Below are 20,285 nucleotides of genomic sequence, written 5' to 3'. Positions count from 1 at the left end.
AGAGGAACACGAGAAGGAGGGTTCAGGGTTCAGGGCAGGCTTCCTGGAGGAGACAACCCTTATCAGAGGAGAAACATGAAGAAAAGCAAAGAGGCAAGGAACAGCATCGAAAGCTCAGGGGAATGGCAAACGATTCGGAATATCTGAGAAGAGTACATATAGGGAGGGGAAACAGGACAGGCATGGGCCAAACCAGAGGGCCTGGATGCTACCCTAAGGAGTGTGAACTTTTTCCTTGCAGTGCCGAGGAGGCTCTTGAAGCAGAGGAGTCAGGAGACTAGATTTAGCATTTTAGAAAGATCACCCTGGCCCTTAAGAGTGAAGAAGAGCCAGGAGTGTGGTTGACACTTAGAAACTATCACTCACCAAAGAGGGAAAGAGGTAAACACCACTGTATTGCTCTTTTGTGTGCTGGAGAAGTACTGGAACTCCATAAGACCATAAGGCATGATGAGTGTTGAGAAGTATCTTGGGTTGAAAGATTTAACATGGTCTCTAGTTAGTCAGCCCTGCACCCACAGCTCCTTGAACTCAATTAGACAAGAACATTTGAGGCTAATTGACTTGAAAGCTTCCCCAGTGACCAGGGCTTGGTGACACCAGCCTCCAGGTCTCTTGTTCACATACGGATGCACGGCATAGGTGAACTACAACAGGGACCTCATCCACAGCACTCCATCAGTGCCCCAGAGACAAATGGGTCAAAATTACATCCCACATCTTTTGTGGAAAAGCCATGGGATCTCCATAAATGTCTATGAGAAATCAAGTTTCCTTACGAGTCTCCAGAATTCACGTCTGTTCATCCTATATCAAACAAGGCAAGGTGAAAGAAAAAAAGCATAGAGCTGAGCACCTTTTTTTCTGAGCCTACAACTGTCATTTTTGACCAGCAGTGGTTTAAGCCCTGCCCTTAGCCCAGAGGACGCCATGGTTCCAAACCCTCACAACTTAGCCCATCGGGGCTGGCTCAGGAGGGCCCTGTGTGCAGCCAGTCTGTTTTCTGGGTGCAGCAGGATCCACCTCCCCTTCCCCAATGAATGCTGCAGCCAGCTTCCTTCCACCAGATGCCAAGGGTCCCACAACATCTGGGTCCCTTCCTCAGAACCTGTGGGATGATAGAGAGCTTATGTGCACAGACGTTCCTGTCTCCTGAGAAAGGGGAGTGCGGTAAACACCTGTCTGATCATTCAGAAGTCAGCTAAAGAGAATTCTTTACTTTCAGCCAGTCAGGCAGCAATGGGACATAGGAGAGGGGCACATTAGCCAAGGAACAATGACTAGCAGGCCCATTCCAGTGTTTAACAGAGGAAGCCTTTGCCAAATAGAAAAAAGTATCAGCAAGGGCAGGCTAGGAGATAGTCCTATCCTGTGACCTTGTTGGTTTTGTTTTTTTTTCTGTGCCAGTGAGGGGTCATGATACCAGCAACACCAGTCAACAGTCTCTTATTATCAAGAGAGCAAGGTGCTGGAGAAGATCCTTGACAGGTCTATCATTCCACAGCCCGGGAGCAGAACAGCTTAGCCAAAAATACTCGGCACTAAGTATCATGCCGAAAGGTCGGTTGTGTGGCTGGGTTGTGTGCTTTGCGGGGAAGCCACAAAGCAACACATGCCTTCCCCACAAAGCACACAACCTAGCCACACAACGAACCTTCCATTTCAAAGGCCCATTTAGCAAGACTAACTGGCATTTATAAAATTCCTTTCAAAAGCATGAAGCAAAGTCAACATTTTTAAAATTGTTTCCCCCCATTCCCCAAGGTCATCTTCTGGCTGTGGTTATTCTCCAGTCAATTTGTCTTCCTGCTGTTGCCATAGATAAAACTATTTTTAGTGCACAACTGGTTTGAAGGGAGTTTTTTTAATTTCACAACTTCTGCTGGTTGGCATCCATAAATGCCTTTCAGAGCTTTGTTTATCAGCTGACAGAAATTACTCTCTCCACCTGTTTGTTTTTTTTTCCTTGAGAGATGATTTCAGGTAAGAAGGAAATACAAATTGCAGGTGGCAGCCATTGAACAAAGGCTAGCTGGTGACAGTCCAGTCAGCCACATAACCCTTGGCAGCTGGCTCGCAGGAGTCCCTGCTCAGTGTCAGCTGTCACCACCACTTCTGGTTGGCTTGAATATCTGGACGCACATAGGCTGGTTTCCCCTGCAGTCCCAAACTTGGTGAGCTCTTTGGATGAACCAGAAACACAATTTTAATGGCTAACATGTTCAAGACCATCACTTGTCCACCATCAGAGAGGAATAACAGAACAATACAGTATTTACTGAACAACTTTCAACTTCAGGTACACTTCCAGTGATTATTTGGTCTACAATTTTTTTTCAGGACATCCTGTTCCTGCTTTTCTAAACAACAGGCATTTTGTGCCAAAGCAGGTCCAATTTGCCATCATCATAAAGTAGTCATGTGTCATTTAACCGTGGAGATGCATTCTGAGAAATGCATCATGTGTGATTTTTGTCATTGCATAAACATCATAGAGTGCACTTATACAAACCTAGATGGTATAGCCTACTACACACCTAGGAGATATGATATAGCCTACCATTCCAACACCATCATATATGCTGACTGTTGTTGACCGAAATGTGGTTATACAGTACATTACTATATATGCCAAGTATTCCAGTATTCCTCCTTTCAGTATCCCAATAACGTCAATTCCCCTACAAATTCTACTCATCCTGCAAGATTAAACTCAAACATCACCTGTAGGTGGGGTGGGGTGGCTCATGCCTGTAATCCCAGCACTTTGGGAGGCTGAGGCAGCTGGATCACTTGAGGTCAGGAGTTCAAGACCAGGCTGGCCAACATGACGAAACCCCGTCTCCACTAAAAATACAAAAATTAGCCGAGCATGGTGGTGTGCACCTGTAGTCCCAGCTACTCAGGAAGCTGAGGCAAGAGGACTGCTTGAACCTGGGAGGTAGAGGCTGCAGTGAGCCGAGATCACACCACTGCACTCCAGCCTGGGTGACAGAGTGACACTCCATCTCAAAAAAACATACCTGTAGTGAGAGCCTTCCCCTGATGTCTCAGGAAGAACGTTTATTTTAGCTTCTACAGAACTTTGTAAACTCTTCACCTCACTATAACCATCACCACTTTGTTTGATGTTAGTTTGGGACAATGTCTGCCTCTACAGGTAGAGTGGACCCCAATACCAGCCCTTTACCACACGGAAAAAGGTTTATGAATGTTCAATAAATCAATTAATCAACATCTCACAGCTTCCCATCACACACACAATCCCCAGCACACACAGAGATAGTACCTGTAACATCTGCAAATCATGAGCAGAACTAGAAACCATAAAGTTGGGGGGAACCCAACACCCTTTAGATAGCTTCTTTCCAGAAACAAGTACCAGTGTACTCAGGACAGCCCTGCATGGCCTGAACCTGAGCCCTGAGTTCTCCAGTCCAAAATATGTCTGCCATCTATTCAAAAGGCAAAGTCTTTTCAAGAGTGTCACAATGTGCCTGACACCAAAGCACCTACAATTAAAGAAATACTCCGAAGGAAATGTTTGAGCAAAAATCTTCAGAAATGTGATCTGGTATACTAGTCACTTTTGCATCAATCCACCATATTAGGTTAGGTACCCCAACAAATCCCCAGCTCTGGAAGGGAAGTTACAGAGAATTTCACGCAATTCATGCAGTCTGGTTACACATATGATCCTCTCAGGGCTCAGGATTAGCTTTTCAGTGACTTCATTCTTTCTCAATTGCAATTGTGTTCAAATTGAGAAAGATTTCCATAGAAAAATACAAACACCCAACTTAGAGCAAGGCCAGGACTGTGGTTGGAAACCCCCTTGGACCCAGTGTGGATCTTATTCTATGATGCTAATGATTGGACAACTGGAGTTCTGTCAGTCTTGGGCGTGAGCCAACTGATGGATTTTGAGGTGTGTGTGTGCGCGTGCATGTGTGTACACAACCTAAGTGTCTGGCGAGTGCACACACACGCACACCTCAGAATCCATCAGTTGGCCTATGCCCAAGAGTAACACATCTTTCTTCTAGAGCTAAAGAAAGACAGCTTATAAGGTGACCACCATCACTCGCTTAAGACATGTAAAAGCAAATAAGCAGGTCCAAGACCTGCACGCAGACAGGAGGACCAGTGGGGGTTTTGCTTTGGACTTAACTACCTGTTTAAATCTTGAGGAAACACGATTACAGAAGTCTCAGAGTAAAGAGGTACCAAATGATAAGTACTGAAGATCATGATAAATGGAAGAACTAAAAAGCCACCTGCCAAGCCCCTGGCAGTTGCTCGAAGGCGTTGACCCTGTTAGAAAGATGGAGTATTTCTTTTATAGAGCATCTGGAGAGATGGGAAAAGATGGCACAAAGATAAAAAAGAAACAGCACTTCCAAAGGGAAACCTTCCCTGGAGATGCTGTCCCGGGCTTTCAGTGCTGCCACTGTTGTCACTGTGCTAATATTTAAATCAGAAAGAAGTGGTTTACATAAACCAGAGTCCCACACAGTTGGGCTCCTGGGCGGCCGGCTGCTGTTCTGGTTTGCACAGTGGTGCCCGGCTTGGCTAATCCCACTCCAGAATTACCCTATCACTAGTGGACACAAGTGACGCCGTCTTTCTTTTAATTAATGGAAGAAGGAAAGTTTGAATTTTAAATACATTCTTTATTTTCGGTCTCAAGGTAGGGACACTGCACAAATGCCTTCCTTGATTTTTAAACTGGTGCCACCAATAAACTCGGCTTGACAGAGAGGCAGGAAGGAGAGGAAATCTCTGGGAATTCCATAAAGTCCCCTAAGCCGTCTCCTGCCAGCTGGTGGGCCCTCTGAAACCTCAAGAGGGAGGGTCACTGCCAGAGCCGGCACAGGACCGGGGAGTTGAGCCCAGGGTGGGGCGTCGGGGCCAGGTGCTGGTTCCCGAGTTTTCCCATCCCTAGTCCCCTCTAGAGAGGGCGGCCGGGATGGGGGAACTGGACGGCGGCGGGTCGCGCCCCCAGCTACTCACCCTCCTGCTGGGCGCCCCGGGCGTCCTGGCGGCGCCGCCCGAGAGCAGGGTGACCGTGGACGTGGAGCGCAGCATCCCGCAGCGGCGGTCTGTAGCGGGCTGGACGCCGGCGTTCCTCCCGGGCCGAATAAGCGTGCGGGGCCCGCCCTGCGCGTGGGCGACGCGGGACGGCGCCGGATACTTGCAGCTCCAGCTGCACCGGGAAGACCTGGGGGTGGGGCCGGGGGCGGGGCCGGGCCGGGGCGGGGCGGGGCCGAGCCTGCTCACCCGACCAGTCAGGCTGCATTTTCTCCCGAGGGCGCCGACCCGGTTAAAGTTGAGCACCATCCTCTCCCAGGGTGCTGAGCCCTCCCAGGGTCAGTCCCAGGGCAAGAAGGAGCCCTGGACAGCCTGGACCCCTACACTCTCTCTGTCCCCCGCAGAGTTGAGGTCCGCCTGCCCATTCGGTCTCATGACCTTCCCCCACCCCGAACTGCCCCCTACAGCCTCTGCACGCCCTCGGATCACTGGGACCCTCACTCCGCGTTATTCAGTATTTCCTGAATGCCTATTATGCGTCCGCACCAGCAGCCAACCCAGTCGACAGGCTCTTGGCCTCGGAGAGTTTGCAGTCTGGTGGGGATGACAGGTGCCGGGCTATGGTAGAAGAGGAGATCCGTGTATTACGGGAGCACACAGCCAACCTCAGAGGAGGTGATGACTAAGCTAGGACCTGAAATGCAAGTAGGAGTGGGCCACACTGTCCATATTTATTCAGTGAGTACTGTGGGCCTGCCTGGCGAGCACTTTGCGTATGTTACCGCATTTAATCCTCACCAGTGCCCTTTGAGGGAGTCACTGTTGTTACCCAGTATCCCCGTTTTGGAGATGAAGACATTGACTCACCTAGGGATTGAGGAACACAGCAGGTGCCCCACTGGCCTCTCAGTGGCAAAGGTAGGATATGAATCCCCCAGTCCGTCCCCAGTGCCTTGCTTGTCCCCTCTGCTGTCTCCTAACAGAGGGAGGAGGGAGTCCCCGGTCAAAAGAACTAGCATGCACAAAGATGGAAGGAAAGCATGGGAAGGTATAAAATATGTTTCAAGAATTGCAAGTATCACAGTGCACAGAAAGAACAGTGGAGAAGCAGCAGAAGGGAGCTGAGGAGATCATGAGGAACCTGTGTGCTTAGTTGGAAATTTGGTCTTTGTCTTGAGGACAAAGTGGTTTTCAGCAAGGAAAGACACAATCTCTGTTTACTGGTCCTTCAAAGCCCAGGCCAAGCACTGCCTCCCCACTGAACTCTCCAGAAACCCCTTCCCCAAACACTCATGCTCAGGAACTCAGCAGCTCCGTGGGACCGTGTCTTCTGTTAGAGTTATCCATGTGCGTGCCTGTCCCCTCTCCTTCTGGAGGGCAGAGGCCAGGCCTTGACCCTCTCTGAATGCCCAATGGCACCAACAGGCAAGATGCTGAAAAAAAAAGTTGCTAAACAGAATTACAGATGATCCTGTGGAACTCACTCCATTTGCAGATGAGGAAACTGAGGCAAGTGTATACAAGTGACTTTCCCAAAGTTGCACAGCCTGTCCTTTGCCATCCCCATCATCATCCTCACAGCAGCTGTGCCTGTGTCCTAAGTGCTTTGTATGCATTTTCTCAATGAATTCTCACAATGCCCCACAAGGTGGGCTACGGTTATTGCCCCTGTTTTGCAAATGAGGAAACTGAGGCCTGAGACATTAGGTTAATTGGTGAACAGCTGAGACTACACATCTAGTCTACTAACCCAAGTCTTTCTGCTTTTCTGCTACACTTCTGTCTGCATCCTCCCATCCACCTACCCCTTCCAAAAAGAAAATTGTTCATGAGAGGTTCCTTCCCATTCCACTTCCACGAAACCCTCTAATCCACCCAAGTCTTCTCCATATTGTTAACATCCTATTCACACTGTGTTATAGTTCTTTACAAAAGCAGCAGATGGCTCACTAGCTTGTAAGCTCTGTGTAGGAGCTGAATTTTGTTTACATCTCTGCCTGTCCAATATCTAGAGCAGGTAATTGACGTGTGGCAGTGCAGAGTAAATGTGGAAAGAATGAAGAAATGATCTTACAGAGTAAGATTTCAACTCACTCATAGTCACACAAAACAGAAACTAAGATCCTTGCCAACCCAGCTCCTAGGGTGGGCCAGGGACTCCAAGCAATTTGGCAGCTGAAGCAACCAGAGCCCCAGGGTTGTCCCAGCCAGGTCATTTCCCCAAAGCTGGCTGACAGTCACCAAGGGCTGTGGGTGGTGTGTCCAGGCAGATGCCAGGCCCTGGCTTATGCCACAGCTCCTCCCTAACAGGCCAGCACTGGGAATCTGGGGTCATAAGGAACTGCAAGAGAGAGAAGAGTGGGGAGCCCAAAAAGTGGGAAAGAAGGAAAATGGGAAGACAAGTAGGACTGAAATCAATGGAAAAGTGGATCTAGAGTGGAGAGGAAAAAGTGAAAAATGAAGTCACAGTCACTGGTTTCTATTAATAGCTCTGAAAGAAGATGATTTTTTAAAAAGATCAACTCTTTTCAAAAGAGGAATCAAAAGCTGAGAACTTCTGCCCAGTCAGAAGTCCTCTGGAGTCTACAGAACAGAGAGCGGGGAAAAGGGCCAGTGGGAGGGAAACAGAGATAAGGGTCTGGTGTGGAAGGTCTCCACATGCCCTTGCAACATGACTCATCTACTCCAGACCCTCTGAGCATTGGTGATGAAGGGGTTGCTAGTGTTTGGGCTAGAGAGAACAGGAGCTATGACAAAACTGTCTTCGCTGCCATCCTTTTCTATCCACAGAAATAGCCACATGTGCCTAAAAGCAGCCCTAAATTTCTCCGCTAAAGCACAGGTGTGTAGAAATTCCAGATGTCTGTGTAAGCACCCTTCATTTTCTTGTAATCAGTTACTGAATTTTATCTCCTTCTCCCATCCCAGTTCCTAGAATTATCTTTCATATCCTCTAGGCCTCTGCTTCTGAATTGTCTTTATTGCTTTCTGCTAAACCCTTTCCAAATTCCATTGGCATCTTTAGTTGAGAGACTTAAGATAGAACCCTTTTCTCCAGCAAAGTCCTGAGCAGCAATGACTCATTATTTCTTGCACAAATGATCAAGAGTTAAATCACTGGACAAGAGCACACAGTAGATGAACCCAAGCAATGACAGCCTTCCTGATATTTTGTGCCCTCTTCACTCTTATGTCTCTGAAGCTTCCCTTTCTTTCTCTCCCATTCAGCTGTGACAGCATCCCAAAATCCTGGCATATTCTCCCATTTTGCATGCCAGACAGACCAAACTTTCACAATAGAAGAAGGACACATTTCCAGCCAAGGACAAGGGCAATAAATTACAAAGCCCCTTTGGATAAAGTAGAACAAGAAACACCCCATATTCACAGGTTGTCCGAGAAACAGGGAACGGGGCCTAGAGATAAGGAAGGCAGGCTGAGAGGAACCCAAAACCCCAGCCAAGTCACCCACATACACAGCAGTTATAAGCCTGTCTAGACACAAGGGCTGGAACCAGTTGCTGATCCACCCTGGGGAATACAAGCTCATTGGAAATCATTCTGTTGGCTTGCCAGTTAACCCAATGAACAAACAGGCAACCCACAGAGTAATAATAAGCCAATTCATGGAACAAATATGTACCAATCTCCTAGTATGTACTGAGCACTGGGGACTGAGATGAGTAAGACAGCCCCTGTCTTCTAGGAGTTCACAATCAAACCAGGAAGAGAGATGTGCACTTAGCAAATAAAATGATAGTTAACACTTTTATATGGCACTTACAGTGTTCACAAGACTTAAAATGCATCAACACATTTAACTGTCACAGCAACTCAATGAGGAAAGAATTGTTATGTCCCTTACTTTGCAGATGAGAAAATAGGGCGGCAGGGAGGTTAAGTAACTTGACCACAGTTCCAGCACTAGTAAGTGGTTAAGCTAAGCTTCAACCCCAGGCAAGATGGCTCCAATATCTGCATACTTGATAATTCGCCTCCTCTACTGGGATAGGGGATAGGGGCCAGATTTGAGGTGTGTCCAAAGCACTTACGATGGGCAGGAGGGAAGCTGCCAGGGCAGAGAACAATAAAGGCTTCCCTGGGAAGGTGGCATAGGAGTTGTTGGCCATGAAGAAAGAGGAGGAAAAGGTAAGCGCATTCCAGACAGAGGAGCAGGAAGAAATAGTGGGTCAGGGGAAGTGGGAAATGCATGCTAGCCAGTTCAGCTTGAACTTCAGGGCAGGAGGGAATGGCCAGAGACAAGTAGGGTGGGGTTCGATTGCAAATGGACTTGAATAAAGTTGAAACTTAATAGCAGATGATGAGCTATTAAAGTTTTGCAATTAGTGCAGTGATACAATCAGATTTCTATGAAGAAAGATGGTAGGTAGCAAAGAGAAGAGTAGGAATGAAAGACAGAGGCTACAAGGCAAATACTTTGGAGTGCACTGGAAGTGTGGCCGTGACATAAAGAGGCTCTGCACTGTGGCAGTCAGTGGCAGTGGAATAGAAAGGAGAGGATGGATTCAAAAGGCAGAAAATCCACAGAACTTCATGACCAATCAAAAGCTGGAGGATTTTCATGAATTGTAGGTCATCCAAGTGAATAGTCGACAAATACCTCTACAGATCCTGAGGGATGGGGAATCAGCTATGAAAATGAATGAAATAAAGGACGAGTGATTTCTTTCTCAGCCTTGGGACTTCACCATGCATTAAACACAGTGGGACAAATCTCAAAACCTAGAAGAAGGTGGCATTCTTTCTTTTCCAAGTAGCTACAACTATGAGCTTGGAGAAAACCCTTCGATACAAAGGCAGAAACCTTACATATTTACTTTCTCAGGAAGATACACTGATGACTGTCTTTGAGAGGAAGTAGACTCCACCCAATGTCAAAAAAAATAGTAAAAACAAAAAGGAAGTAGTCAGTCAGGTGAGACATGTGAAAAGAATTAGGGGCCTTCCTGAGCAGCACGGGGCAAGAAGCATCTCTTTTTGGAGCCCATGTATTTCCTTGAGTAATTTCCCCAAAAGTTAGTGACCGGTCAGTAGTTGTCATTTGGACAAATTAAAATATGAGTAGTAACTGTATTGAAATCTATACCAAAAATGAAATAGATAATCTATAAAAGGGAAATTCTTTTCTGCTCTTTTCTTTAAAATTAAGAGTCCTGAAATATTTTGTGTGCATATTCAAGCAGAGCATCTGATATGTCTATTTATGCAATGACTGTCATTTTAGGTCACCCTCTCCCAGAAGCAGATTCTGAGCCAAGGACTCCTATGTAGTTGATCATTAGGGAGGTGCTCCCAGGAGAAACCAGGAAGGGAGTGGGAGACCCAGGGAGGGGAAGAAACAAGCAAGGATGCAAACTTAGGTAAAGTTTGATTCAGCCTGATCCATGGGAAGCTCTGAAGTGTAAATTGCGCCTCATAGCTACTTCTGCCTCAAGACAAAATAAATAGGGCATTTGTACTCTATACTAGTCAGTCATTAGCTAACTGTTCCCTGGGTATGGGGATGGAGGGTGGGGGAGGTACATGAACTTTCTGGCACTTGCAGCACTCCACACGGGCAAGGAACCTGAATATCCTTGGAAAATCCTCTGAAGGTCACAGGTACAGACAATTAGCATCCAAGGATGCAAAAGCTAGAGAATGGACACAAAGAGCAGATGAAAGTTGGCCAAGGAAATATGCATGGGTATCAACTGTGTCCACTATAGCTATATATTATTTCTATATACAAATCAAGATTTAAAGGTAGATACTGGCCAGGTGCAGTGGTTCACGTGTAATCCCAGCACGTTGAGGGGTTGAGGCTGGTGAATCACTTGAGCCCAGAAGTTCAAGACCAGCCTGGGCAACAAAGAGAGACCCACGTTTCTACAAAAAATAAAAAAATTAGTCTTGCATGGTGACAGGCACCCATGGTCCCAGCTACTCAGGAGGCTAAGGTGGGAGGATTGCTTGAGCCCAGGAGGTTGAGGCTGCAGTGAGCCATTATTATGACATGGCACTCCAGCCTGGGCAACAGAGGGAGACCCTGTCTCAATAAATAAATAAATGTAGATACCAGTGGGTATGTAATATGTCACCACTTAGAGTAAAATCTCTGGGACAATGGTAACCATAAAGCACTGTATGACCCACAGAGTCTGGTACAAAACAATATGGATATAGACAGAGAATCAGAAGAGAGAACACTCATCTACTGATTGAAGAGGTAGGATCCAAAAAACAAACAGGCTGGAGCCAGGAGCAGAATCTGACAAGATGAAATCTGGCAGAAATAAATTTATGATCCTAACCTTGGGTCCAAGATCAAGAAGAGCACAGGACAAGAGTTAGCAGACCCGGCTCAGCAGCAGTATGTGCTACAGATGCCTATGGAACTCAGCATGGCCAGTAGCTCCACAGAAGCCCACCCTTCTGTGCCCTAGAACATCTCATCTGATTTCGCGTGGGATTCAGAGGAAGGCAGCTACTCTGTGGTGCTGGCCCAAGCATGCCAGAATGTGGCCTTCAGGTCTGGGTGCTGTGGTTTAAAGGAAAAGGGAACACCCAAATGATTTCAGAAGAACATGACCCAGAGGGTATAAGAACTTGTCACTAAATGATGGGAGATTCAAGTGATAGACCTGGGAATATTGTCCCTAGAGAAGAAAAGACTGGGAGACATGTTAAGTGACTTCCCTTCTTGAATGTCCCTCACTGTGGCAGAGAGATTAGACCTTCTGTGTAACCCAGAGTGTAGGACGGGGGCTAGTAGGCAAAAGCTGCAGAGAGATGGAGCTCAACCGCAATGTAAGGAACAACTTTAATAGCCAGAGCTAGCCAAGGGAAGGTATAAAGGAAAGAAATTGGGAAGGGTGGAAATGATGGGCAGGGATACCTCACACATAGGCAGGGAATTCCCCTTCCCTGGAATGTGGCTCTGCCAGTGGTCACCAAGTCAGACTGCACACCAAAGCCACCTGGGGACTCGCTAACACTGCACCCTGGGTCCCAACCCACAGTCATTCTGATTTCATGGATCTGGGATGACACCCAGAAAACTATATTCTAATAAGCTCCCCAGTTTTTTTTTTTATGCCATCATCCAGCATTTGTATTGGGCCCAGGTCTGAGACTGCTGGTGAAGACAACTCATCAAGGACGACTAGAAAGGACTCAAGCTTAGGTGGGGAAAGGGGCATAGAGTAGATATATTTTTTCTCTTCAAATTCCAGAGGTCTGGGGCCTTGGGATTGTGGGATTCTAGCTGACAAATCAGAGGAGTCCGTCTGATGAACACTGTTTAATAGAGAGCATGGGCTTTGGAGCTAAACTAACACGCGTTTACATTCAGATTGAGAAGTCCTGGGCAAGTTATTTTCATTCTCCAAGTCTGAATCTTCTCACTTGTGAAATGGGGGATAATAGCAGCACCTCTTAGGGTTGTTGTGAGGCTTGAATGAGATCATAAAGTATAAACTATATGACTCTAGTAAGTCATAGCCCTCAACAAAACTAAAGTCCCTTCTAAAGAAAACCAGGAATTGCCTGCTCATTTTTTTGGTAATGCTGAGTATGAAAGATGACAGAATACTTTTTTAAGTTTGGAACAATTTCTTCAAAGCAAAAATATTGAGTGTTCCATGCCAGTGTTAATATAAGACATTTGGAAAAGAATAAAAGCCCTTCTTTTCCTCTATTTGATTTGCTCTATTAAGACAGATTAATATAGAGAACCAACCTATTCTTAGCATGTAAGAAAAGAATTGCATAACTTTTAAACAAAACAGTATTTAAATTTTAATCGTAAGAAGATCAATAATACTCCCTAACATTATTTTTCTGCCTTTAGGCCTCTAATGAACTCATGTAAACAGGTTTCCATTATAGCTTCTCTGACAAGTATAAACTTTACCATAAAACATAGAATATGAATCATTTTTCTCTAAATTCAATTTACTCTGTCCTAAGTCACTATCGGCCCCACCCCAGCTGACAGGGGTCTTTCTGATACGCCAGTAGTGGCTTCAGGCAGGGTCTCTGTTTGTGGCTGTGAAGATTGTTCACAGCACAAAGGCTTCGGGCTAAAAGAGCTAATGTTCGCCCTGACCAACTATGCCACTGACACCATCCCTATAAATTCCATAAAACTAATCTGGGAAGAAGGGAGGGGAAGAAATGCAAATGAGCCAAGCTTGCAGCACACTCAGCATCCATCATAAGACCAGCTCACTGTCTGACCTGCTTCTTCATGGTTGTTTGGTGCCTATGGCCTCAAACTCATGTAGATCCTGTTCCAAGATTATAGTTCCACCTCATTGCTCTCTAGATAACAACTTGAATATTGTCAAACCTTAAGTTTTCCATTTGAGATATTCTTCAGGTCCTGCATGCCAGTGAAATTATGGACGTCAGTTGGTCTGAAGGACCCCATGAAAGTGGACTCACCAAAGAATGTAGTTTCCATGTCCTGATGATTTCATCCCCCTTACCCCAACCAATCAATGACCCCCATTTGCCAGCCCCTCATCCTCCATTATACCCTTAAAAGCCCCGGCCCAGAACTCCTCAGGGAAATGGATTTGAGGGTCTCTTCCCATCTCCTCACTCAGCATTGTGATCATTCAACTTTTTCTCTGTTGCAAACCCTGCGGTCTCAGCATATTGGTCTGTTACTCCGCAGTGGGTATATGAACCTGCTGATCCTGTAATACCCCCAGCTTGGGGCTATGCTCACTAGAGGAAAGGATGCCATTTCTAATTCACACAAAGTCATAGGGGCTCGTGGTTTTCCTGCCCTGGATGTGTGCGGCTCTGTTATTTTTGTGCAAGATCCGCACCCCCCCACACACAAAATACCCATTCCTGCCCATAGCCTTCCCCAGCTCAGTTAATGGGGACTACTTTCTTCTAGTAGCTCAGCCCCAAATCCCTGGAATCACTCTTGCTTCCTCCTCTTATTCTCATACCCTACATGCTATCGATTGGTTTTACCTTCAAAATATATCCAGAATCTAAACCCTTTCAATCACAGGGGCTTAAGCCACCATCACCTCTCCCCTAGATCCTTGCAGTGCTAACTGGTCCAACTGCTTCTGCCCTTGCCCCCAAAGTCCATTCACAACACAGAGGTTAACCCACACTGCTCTGCCCAAAGCCTCCAATGACTTCACACCTCTTCAGATAAAAGCCCAAGTCTTGGGCATTTGTTTGTGTTTACATCCCCTAAGTGAGACCCAAGTTTGATGAGGCAGGGGTTTAGTGTGTTTTGTTCATTACTCCAATACCAACAACTGCAACAGTCAGTGCCTGGCACAGGACATGCAGTAAATCATTCTTGGATGAATGAGTGAGTGTTCTTTTGCCACATCCCCAGTACTGCAGCATGTTCAGATCAGTCCATCCAAGATCCTAACACCTCTTCATAGGGGATGGTATGGGCTCCATTACTCACTGGACCTGAAAAGTACATCTACTTCTGGTCCAAACCTCCCTCTAATCTGACTATTTCTGCCTCCCTTACTCAACAGCATGTCATCTCAGCCTTTCCTCTTCAAGAACAAATGTCACTAATCTCTCAGTAAGTTGGGGTTTCAAAAAACAAAAGAAACTGCCGATTTGGACCTGTGTAAAAGGCCCTGTAACAAGGGAACAGAAAGGCTTGGGGAAAGAGGGAGGCATAAGGAAAAATACCTACAGCAGTAAAAACAAGGGACGACTTAATCACTGCATCAGTTGTGTAGTGACACACCTTAACACTTTGTTGCAGTCATTCATTCCCATGTCCTCAGCACTCTCCTCTAATGGGAGTGAGTGCTTGATGTCAGAGGCTACTCATTAATCGGAGCCGACACATGTACATCCAGAGACACACAGTCATCGTGCTGGGTGCCAATCCCCAAACCCTGCTTCACTGCAACCTCAGAGCAGGAGTGGAAGGAGGGACTGGGAGGCTGTGTGCTTCTGTCTCCTGGATACATGCTCTGTCTCTGCCTTCCCACAAAAACACCCCATCAGCACCCTCTCAGTCAGCATCACTTCACCGCGACCTCTTCTGATAGCCACTCAGCTCCCATTGTCCCTGTCAGGCAGGGAAGATACCCTAGTGTTGTGATTACTCCCATTAGAGCAGATGCGACAGGATCAAGGTCTGCTCAGAGGGGCAGGAAGGGAACTTCAAGATCTACCCCAGCTGTGGGGGCTGATGGGGAAATTCAGTTTAGCTGAGAAATGGGAGGGAGCTATTTAAGCAACTCCCAGTCACAGTCCCAACCATCAGTCAGGAACAGGGAGTTTAAGATTAAACAGCTGCAAATTCTGATAGGTGGGCTGAGACCTGCAACAGAGCCAGAAGAGACACTAGGGAAGTCCAGGGTGGGCTGCCAGGGAGGTATGGGACTTCAGGCACAGAGCAAAAGGTTCAGGATAGGATGACCAACATGGTCCGGTTTGCCTAGATTTTCTGTTTTAGCACCGAGTCCTCTGTCTCAGGAAGCCCCATCAGTCCCAGGCAAACCAGAATGGTTGGTCATCCCAGATCAGAGCAGCCAGCAAACATACAGGAGGAAGACCAGACCCTGATAGGAACAAGGGATGCTGGGGACACATGCAGAACTGTGACTCCAGAATAGTGGCCCAGACAGAAAGCCCAGGTGTGAGGACCAGGACAGAGGAGAGAAACTGGACTTGAAAAGAAGTGAGGTTAAGTCTTTTCAAGGAGGTTAAAAGGCATTCCATTTATTTAAAAAAAAAAAAAAAAAAACTGTAGTCAAAAAAAATTGGTAAAATCTAGGTTAAACAAAAGTAGGCAGGTTTAAGACAGTACATACTGCCCTAATGTGCATGCAGCACCTTCAAAAGAAGAATAACTCTTCAGGGTTTTTCCAACTTAACTGACCACAGGGCCCTCCCAATCCCATGGAATATCTGCTAGAATAGAGCTCATAGGAGGCCAGCAAAACGCAAGCCTAGATGGGGAGAGATACTGCTTAAAGCAGCCTTTCAGGAATGTGCCTTATCTGGAAAGAAAAGTTCGTTCACACGGAGACTGATTAGCTGGGTTAATCATTGTCAAGCTAGAGAGTCAGATGCAAGGACAAAGTCTCCATTTTAGATCTCATGGCCAAAGCGGGGTGGTGCAGCCTCCAATGGAGGGATAGGTCTGGAGTCACCCATTTATCATAGATTAAAGTACTGAGGCTAAGGACTGTCATTTGTCATACCAAATGCCTCAACTGGACATTGGCTTACCTGGTGATCCTCTATTCAGAGAAAGGAGGGGCCCAACTAGCCCAGGAGTGGGATTAGGAGAAGCAATTTTCCCCAGCCTATGCCCGCATTGACTCTGAATGGGTGCAGGAAGAGGGCATGCTGTCCTGATAGTGACTTCTGTGGCTTCCACATTTATCTTCATCTCGATTGGAGGAAAGCAGCTGGATCTGATCTGGTGGGAAGACAGAGGATGCGCAGAGGGTTCTGGAACAACCCTGAACCTTGACATGCCTGGCGCTGGCAATGCAAGCTCACTGGGTACATGGCCTTGAGGAGAGTTGCTGGAGCATTTCTAGGAAGCTGCGTGGCAGCCTCCTTCAAGAGCAGATTTGTGCTCCTAGGGACAAGCCACTGCAGGAGAACAAAGGTGGATAAGACCATCGAGGGCTTAGGTTTACAGTTCTCAGCATGTATGGCATACAGACCTATCCAAGGAGTGGTGGAAAGAGCATCAAATGCAGGCCAGGGAGCCTGGGCTCTGGCATATCTGTGTTGACGTAAAGACATCACCCCTCTGGGGCTTTACACTCCCCCATGATAACTGAGAGCCTTTGAAGCAGATGCTCTCCAAAGCTACCTTTTAGCTTTGACATTCCCAAAGCATTGTTAAACAATGTGATTCCCAAACATTTCTTTGTTGTTCTTTATTCAAGTTATTGACTGTTATTTCCTCCAAATCTTAAGCAGTTTACTCTTATTATAGGTCAAGTCTCTGCCACTGGGCAGGGTTGCAGGTTAGGTTCCCAAGAAAACTAGATACAGGTCCTCTATTGGATGTTCAGATCCAAAGACAGGAGGAACCACCTGCACCCAGCCTACATCCTACACCCTAGTAACTGGGACGATTCCGACTTTCCAGAATGTGCTATGGGTCTCCATGCCTCTTTTAGTTTGTGTTCCCTGGAACACAGACTCTGAGGTGGGGACTTGTGTGCAGAAGGGATTTTGGGGAGTACTCTTAGGACGCTTCCTATCCTGGAGTGAGGATGGCAGGACTGGTAGAGGGAGGAGCTGAACTGTGAAGCAGTCACACCAGAGGCCTTGGCCAGTCCCATAGGGAGCTCTGGAGCGGGATGGCTCGTCAGAGTTGTCCTCAATGTGGGAAAAGGAGCTGAGCCTTTGCACCCACCTATTAACCAGTCCCTGGATTCAGGCTTGCCCTAGGGAAGGGACCTAAGACTGGGGAGGCAGCTCACTCCAGTCAAGGGCAATTCCTGTAGGCCATTGGCATCCTCCATCACTCCCTGCAGCTGGGAGAGGGGGTTGTGGGCGGCATGCAGCAGCATCCACTTCAGTGTCTTTGCTCATCTCCTCCCTCCACCATGCCCATACGCCTTCCCCTCCCGTCACTGCTGCTGTGCCTCTCCCAGCATTTCACTACTTTTTGTAGAACCAGGAAGTCCTCAAGGATAAGACTGCCTTATGCATCTCTGTTGCACCAGACGTCTACATCTGGAAAGTAGGAAGAAGGAAATAGAATATACTGAATGGCTGAGGTCTCTGCATCAGACTATGGGTTCAAATCACACAGCTACTTATTACAAGAGTAATCAATTTCCTTCCCTGAGCCCCAGTTTCTCCATCTGTAAGATGGAGGAAATTTTCACTGTCTTTTAAGGTGGTTAGAATTAAATGAATGATATAAGTTAGACATCTGGCACATGGCAAGTACTTAGTTAAGAAGATGACAGAGAGGCTGTCTCCTGTAGCCTTTTCTCACTGGCCTATTAGGGAAGATCTGTAAGGGGAGGAGGAGTCAGGGAGGAAGAAGCTGTGGGCAACTGTGACAATGAGTGGGCATCCTGGGGGAGCCGTGGGCCCTTAGCAATGTAGGGGCAGGGGGAGAAAGGAGGCCAATCCCCTGGGGAGTGTGGGCTGGGGGTGTGATCACCTAACTATGGACAGCTGGGAAGATCCTAAAGTGGGAGGGAGGGAAGTTGAGGGAAAGACCTGAGGGCAGGCTCAACCCAGGCGGTGAGCCTGTGTCCTGTTTCAGAACATCGTGTCTTAGCCCTTCATCAGACATTATCTTCACAAAGATCTCTGAAAACACTCACTCCATGGTGTTTACTATCTTCCCCAAACAACGTTCTCAGTGAATAAGCAGACAGACATATCATAAATGCCAGGCGTTTCCTCCCTCTCCCGTTTAGACTTCAGGACAATGCATTTATCACTGTTTTATCATATGGGCCACCACGTATACTTCTGAAAACAGAAAGCAGAATTCGAGGGGGCTAGAGAGCCCGGCCGCCTGTATCCTGTCTTCTATGGGGCCGGATACCCCACTGCAAGCTCACTTCCACTTCCTCCATTCCCTTCCTCAACAAAACTATCCAGAAGAGAAACATTTTCCTGTCCGGCGTGGAGAGAGACCTTTGTCCTGCCTACATGAGGGTGAAAGGGGAAGGCACCCTGTGACTGGGCACTTCTGACTCTCCAGGCTTCCTCGCAAATTTCAATGAAACCTCCTCAATCTGACTGTTTAACATGATTATATTCAGATTGTGGGCATTTTATATTAAATGTTATGATATTTTGCTTAAGATCCTGCAGAGTACAAATAGATACACACATGCCTTGAGTTAAAACTTCACTTAGAGTAGTAGCATTTGTCATAAATACTTGACTAAGATGAAACCTCCTTGGTCAGCTGGTTCGGCATATCATTCTGTTTGAACAGTTTGAAATGAGGGTCAGAATAGACCCTAACTTCAGCCAACTAAAAAGTTGTAGCCTTTCTCACTGGCCTATTAGGGAAGATCTGATTATTCTGTTTCAGCAAGGGGAACGGGAGAAGGAGTCAGGGAAATAAATTGCACTACTTTGCAGAATTGCATAGCTTCCTTCCTTCCTTCCTTCCTTCCTTCCTTTTCTTCCTTCCTTTACTTTGCCATCTCTTCATTTACTAACTCAATGGACATCCAGTTATTGAGTACTTTCAATGTGTCCAGTATTGTCCCAGGGCTGTAGGAAATACAAGGATACATAAGAATCACCCCTTGCCCTGGAGAAGCTTGCAGCTGGGAGCGGGGCAGTGGGGAAGAGGGGCAGGGCTGCATGAAAGAATTATGTGTTTGTAGACCTAAGAGGCTAGTAGAGAATGTGAGACAGACAGAATGGCAGGGACAGGATTGGGCTAGCCCCACACTCATAGTTCTCATGGTTGCCATGTATTTTGCCATTACATTTTATCCTGAAAGCACTGGGAAGCCACTGAAACATTTTAAGCAGAAAAGTCCCATGAGACAAGACTGTAAGTGGCACCACCAAACTATGAACGAATGAGGGGTGAAGGTAAAGAACATGACCTATCCATTTTATAACCCAGGCATCAACATGTGCCACAAAGACTCCATAAATATTTGTTGAAGCATCAATGAATTCATGAAGATGTTTCAGAATAGCAGGGGAGATGTAATTTCTGGAGATAAGAGGATAGGAGGGATTGGGACCTTCTGAAGTCTGGAAAAAGTTTGTAATAATCACAATGGGAATCCAAGAGATAATAAAATGATGGATAAAATGATTGCCAAGCTGATCAACATTGTTAGCCATCAGGGATATGCAAATCCAAACTACAAGAAGACACTACTTCACATACATGAGTGGCTATAATCAGAAAGATAATAACAAGTGTTGGTGAGATATGGAGAAATCAGAACCCTCCTTTGTGCTGGTGGGAATGTAAAACTGTCTGACCACTTTGGAAAACAGTCTGGCAGTTCCTCAAATGGTTACATATAGACTTAACATAGGTCCAGCAATTTTACTCTCGGGTATATATCCTAAAGAAATAAAAACATAGGTCCACTGAGAAATTTGTACACAAATCGTCACAGCGGCATTATTCATAATGGTCAAAAAGTAGAAACCAAATGCCCATCAACTAATCATTGAATAACCAACATGTAGTATGTTCACAAACAGCACGTTATTTAGTCATGAAAGGGAATTGAGTACTGATATATTCCACAACATGG

At 46.5% G+C, this 20,285-nt stretch overlaps 1 protein-coding gene across 2 annotated transcripts in view; it reads right to left on the bottom strand.

Annotated features, from left to right (window-relative positions):
• The window catches only part of MYZAP (myocardial zonula adherens protein), a 324,346-nt gene that overhangs the window by 89,925 nt on the left and 214,136 nt on the right, over positions 1-20,285 (bottom strand). Inside the window, exon 2 of one of the 2 annotated variants that reach the window (XM_050796831.1) lies at positions 5,014-5,223. In XM_050796831.1, the coding sequence (XP_050652788.1) occupies positions 5,014-5,088 (75 nt within the window). In that variant the 5' untranslated portion in view covers positions 5,089-5,223. Of the gene's footprint in view, positions 1-5,013; positions 5,224-20,285 lie in introns of those variants that run through there. The other variant, XM_050796830.1, reaches the window with a different exon arrangement.

This window comes from Macaca thibetana, chromosome 7, assembly GCF_024542745.1.
Source record: "Macaca thibetana thibetana isolate TM-01 chromosome 7, ASM2454274v1, whole genome shotgun sequence".
NCBI classification, from domain to species: domain Eukaryota; kingdom Metazoa; phylum Chordata; class Mammalia; order Primates; family Cercopithecidae; genus Macaca; species Macaca thibetana.
Note: the sequence above shows the minus strand (reverse complement) of the source record. Positions and strands in the feature narration are given on the sequence as shown.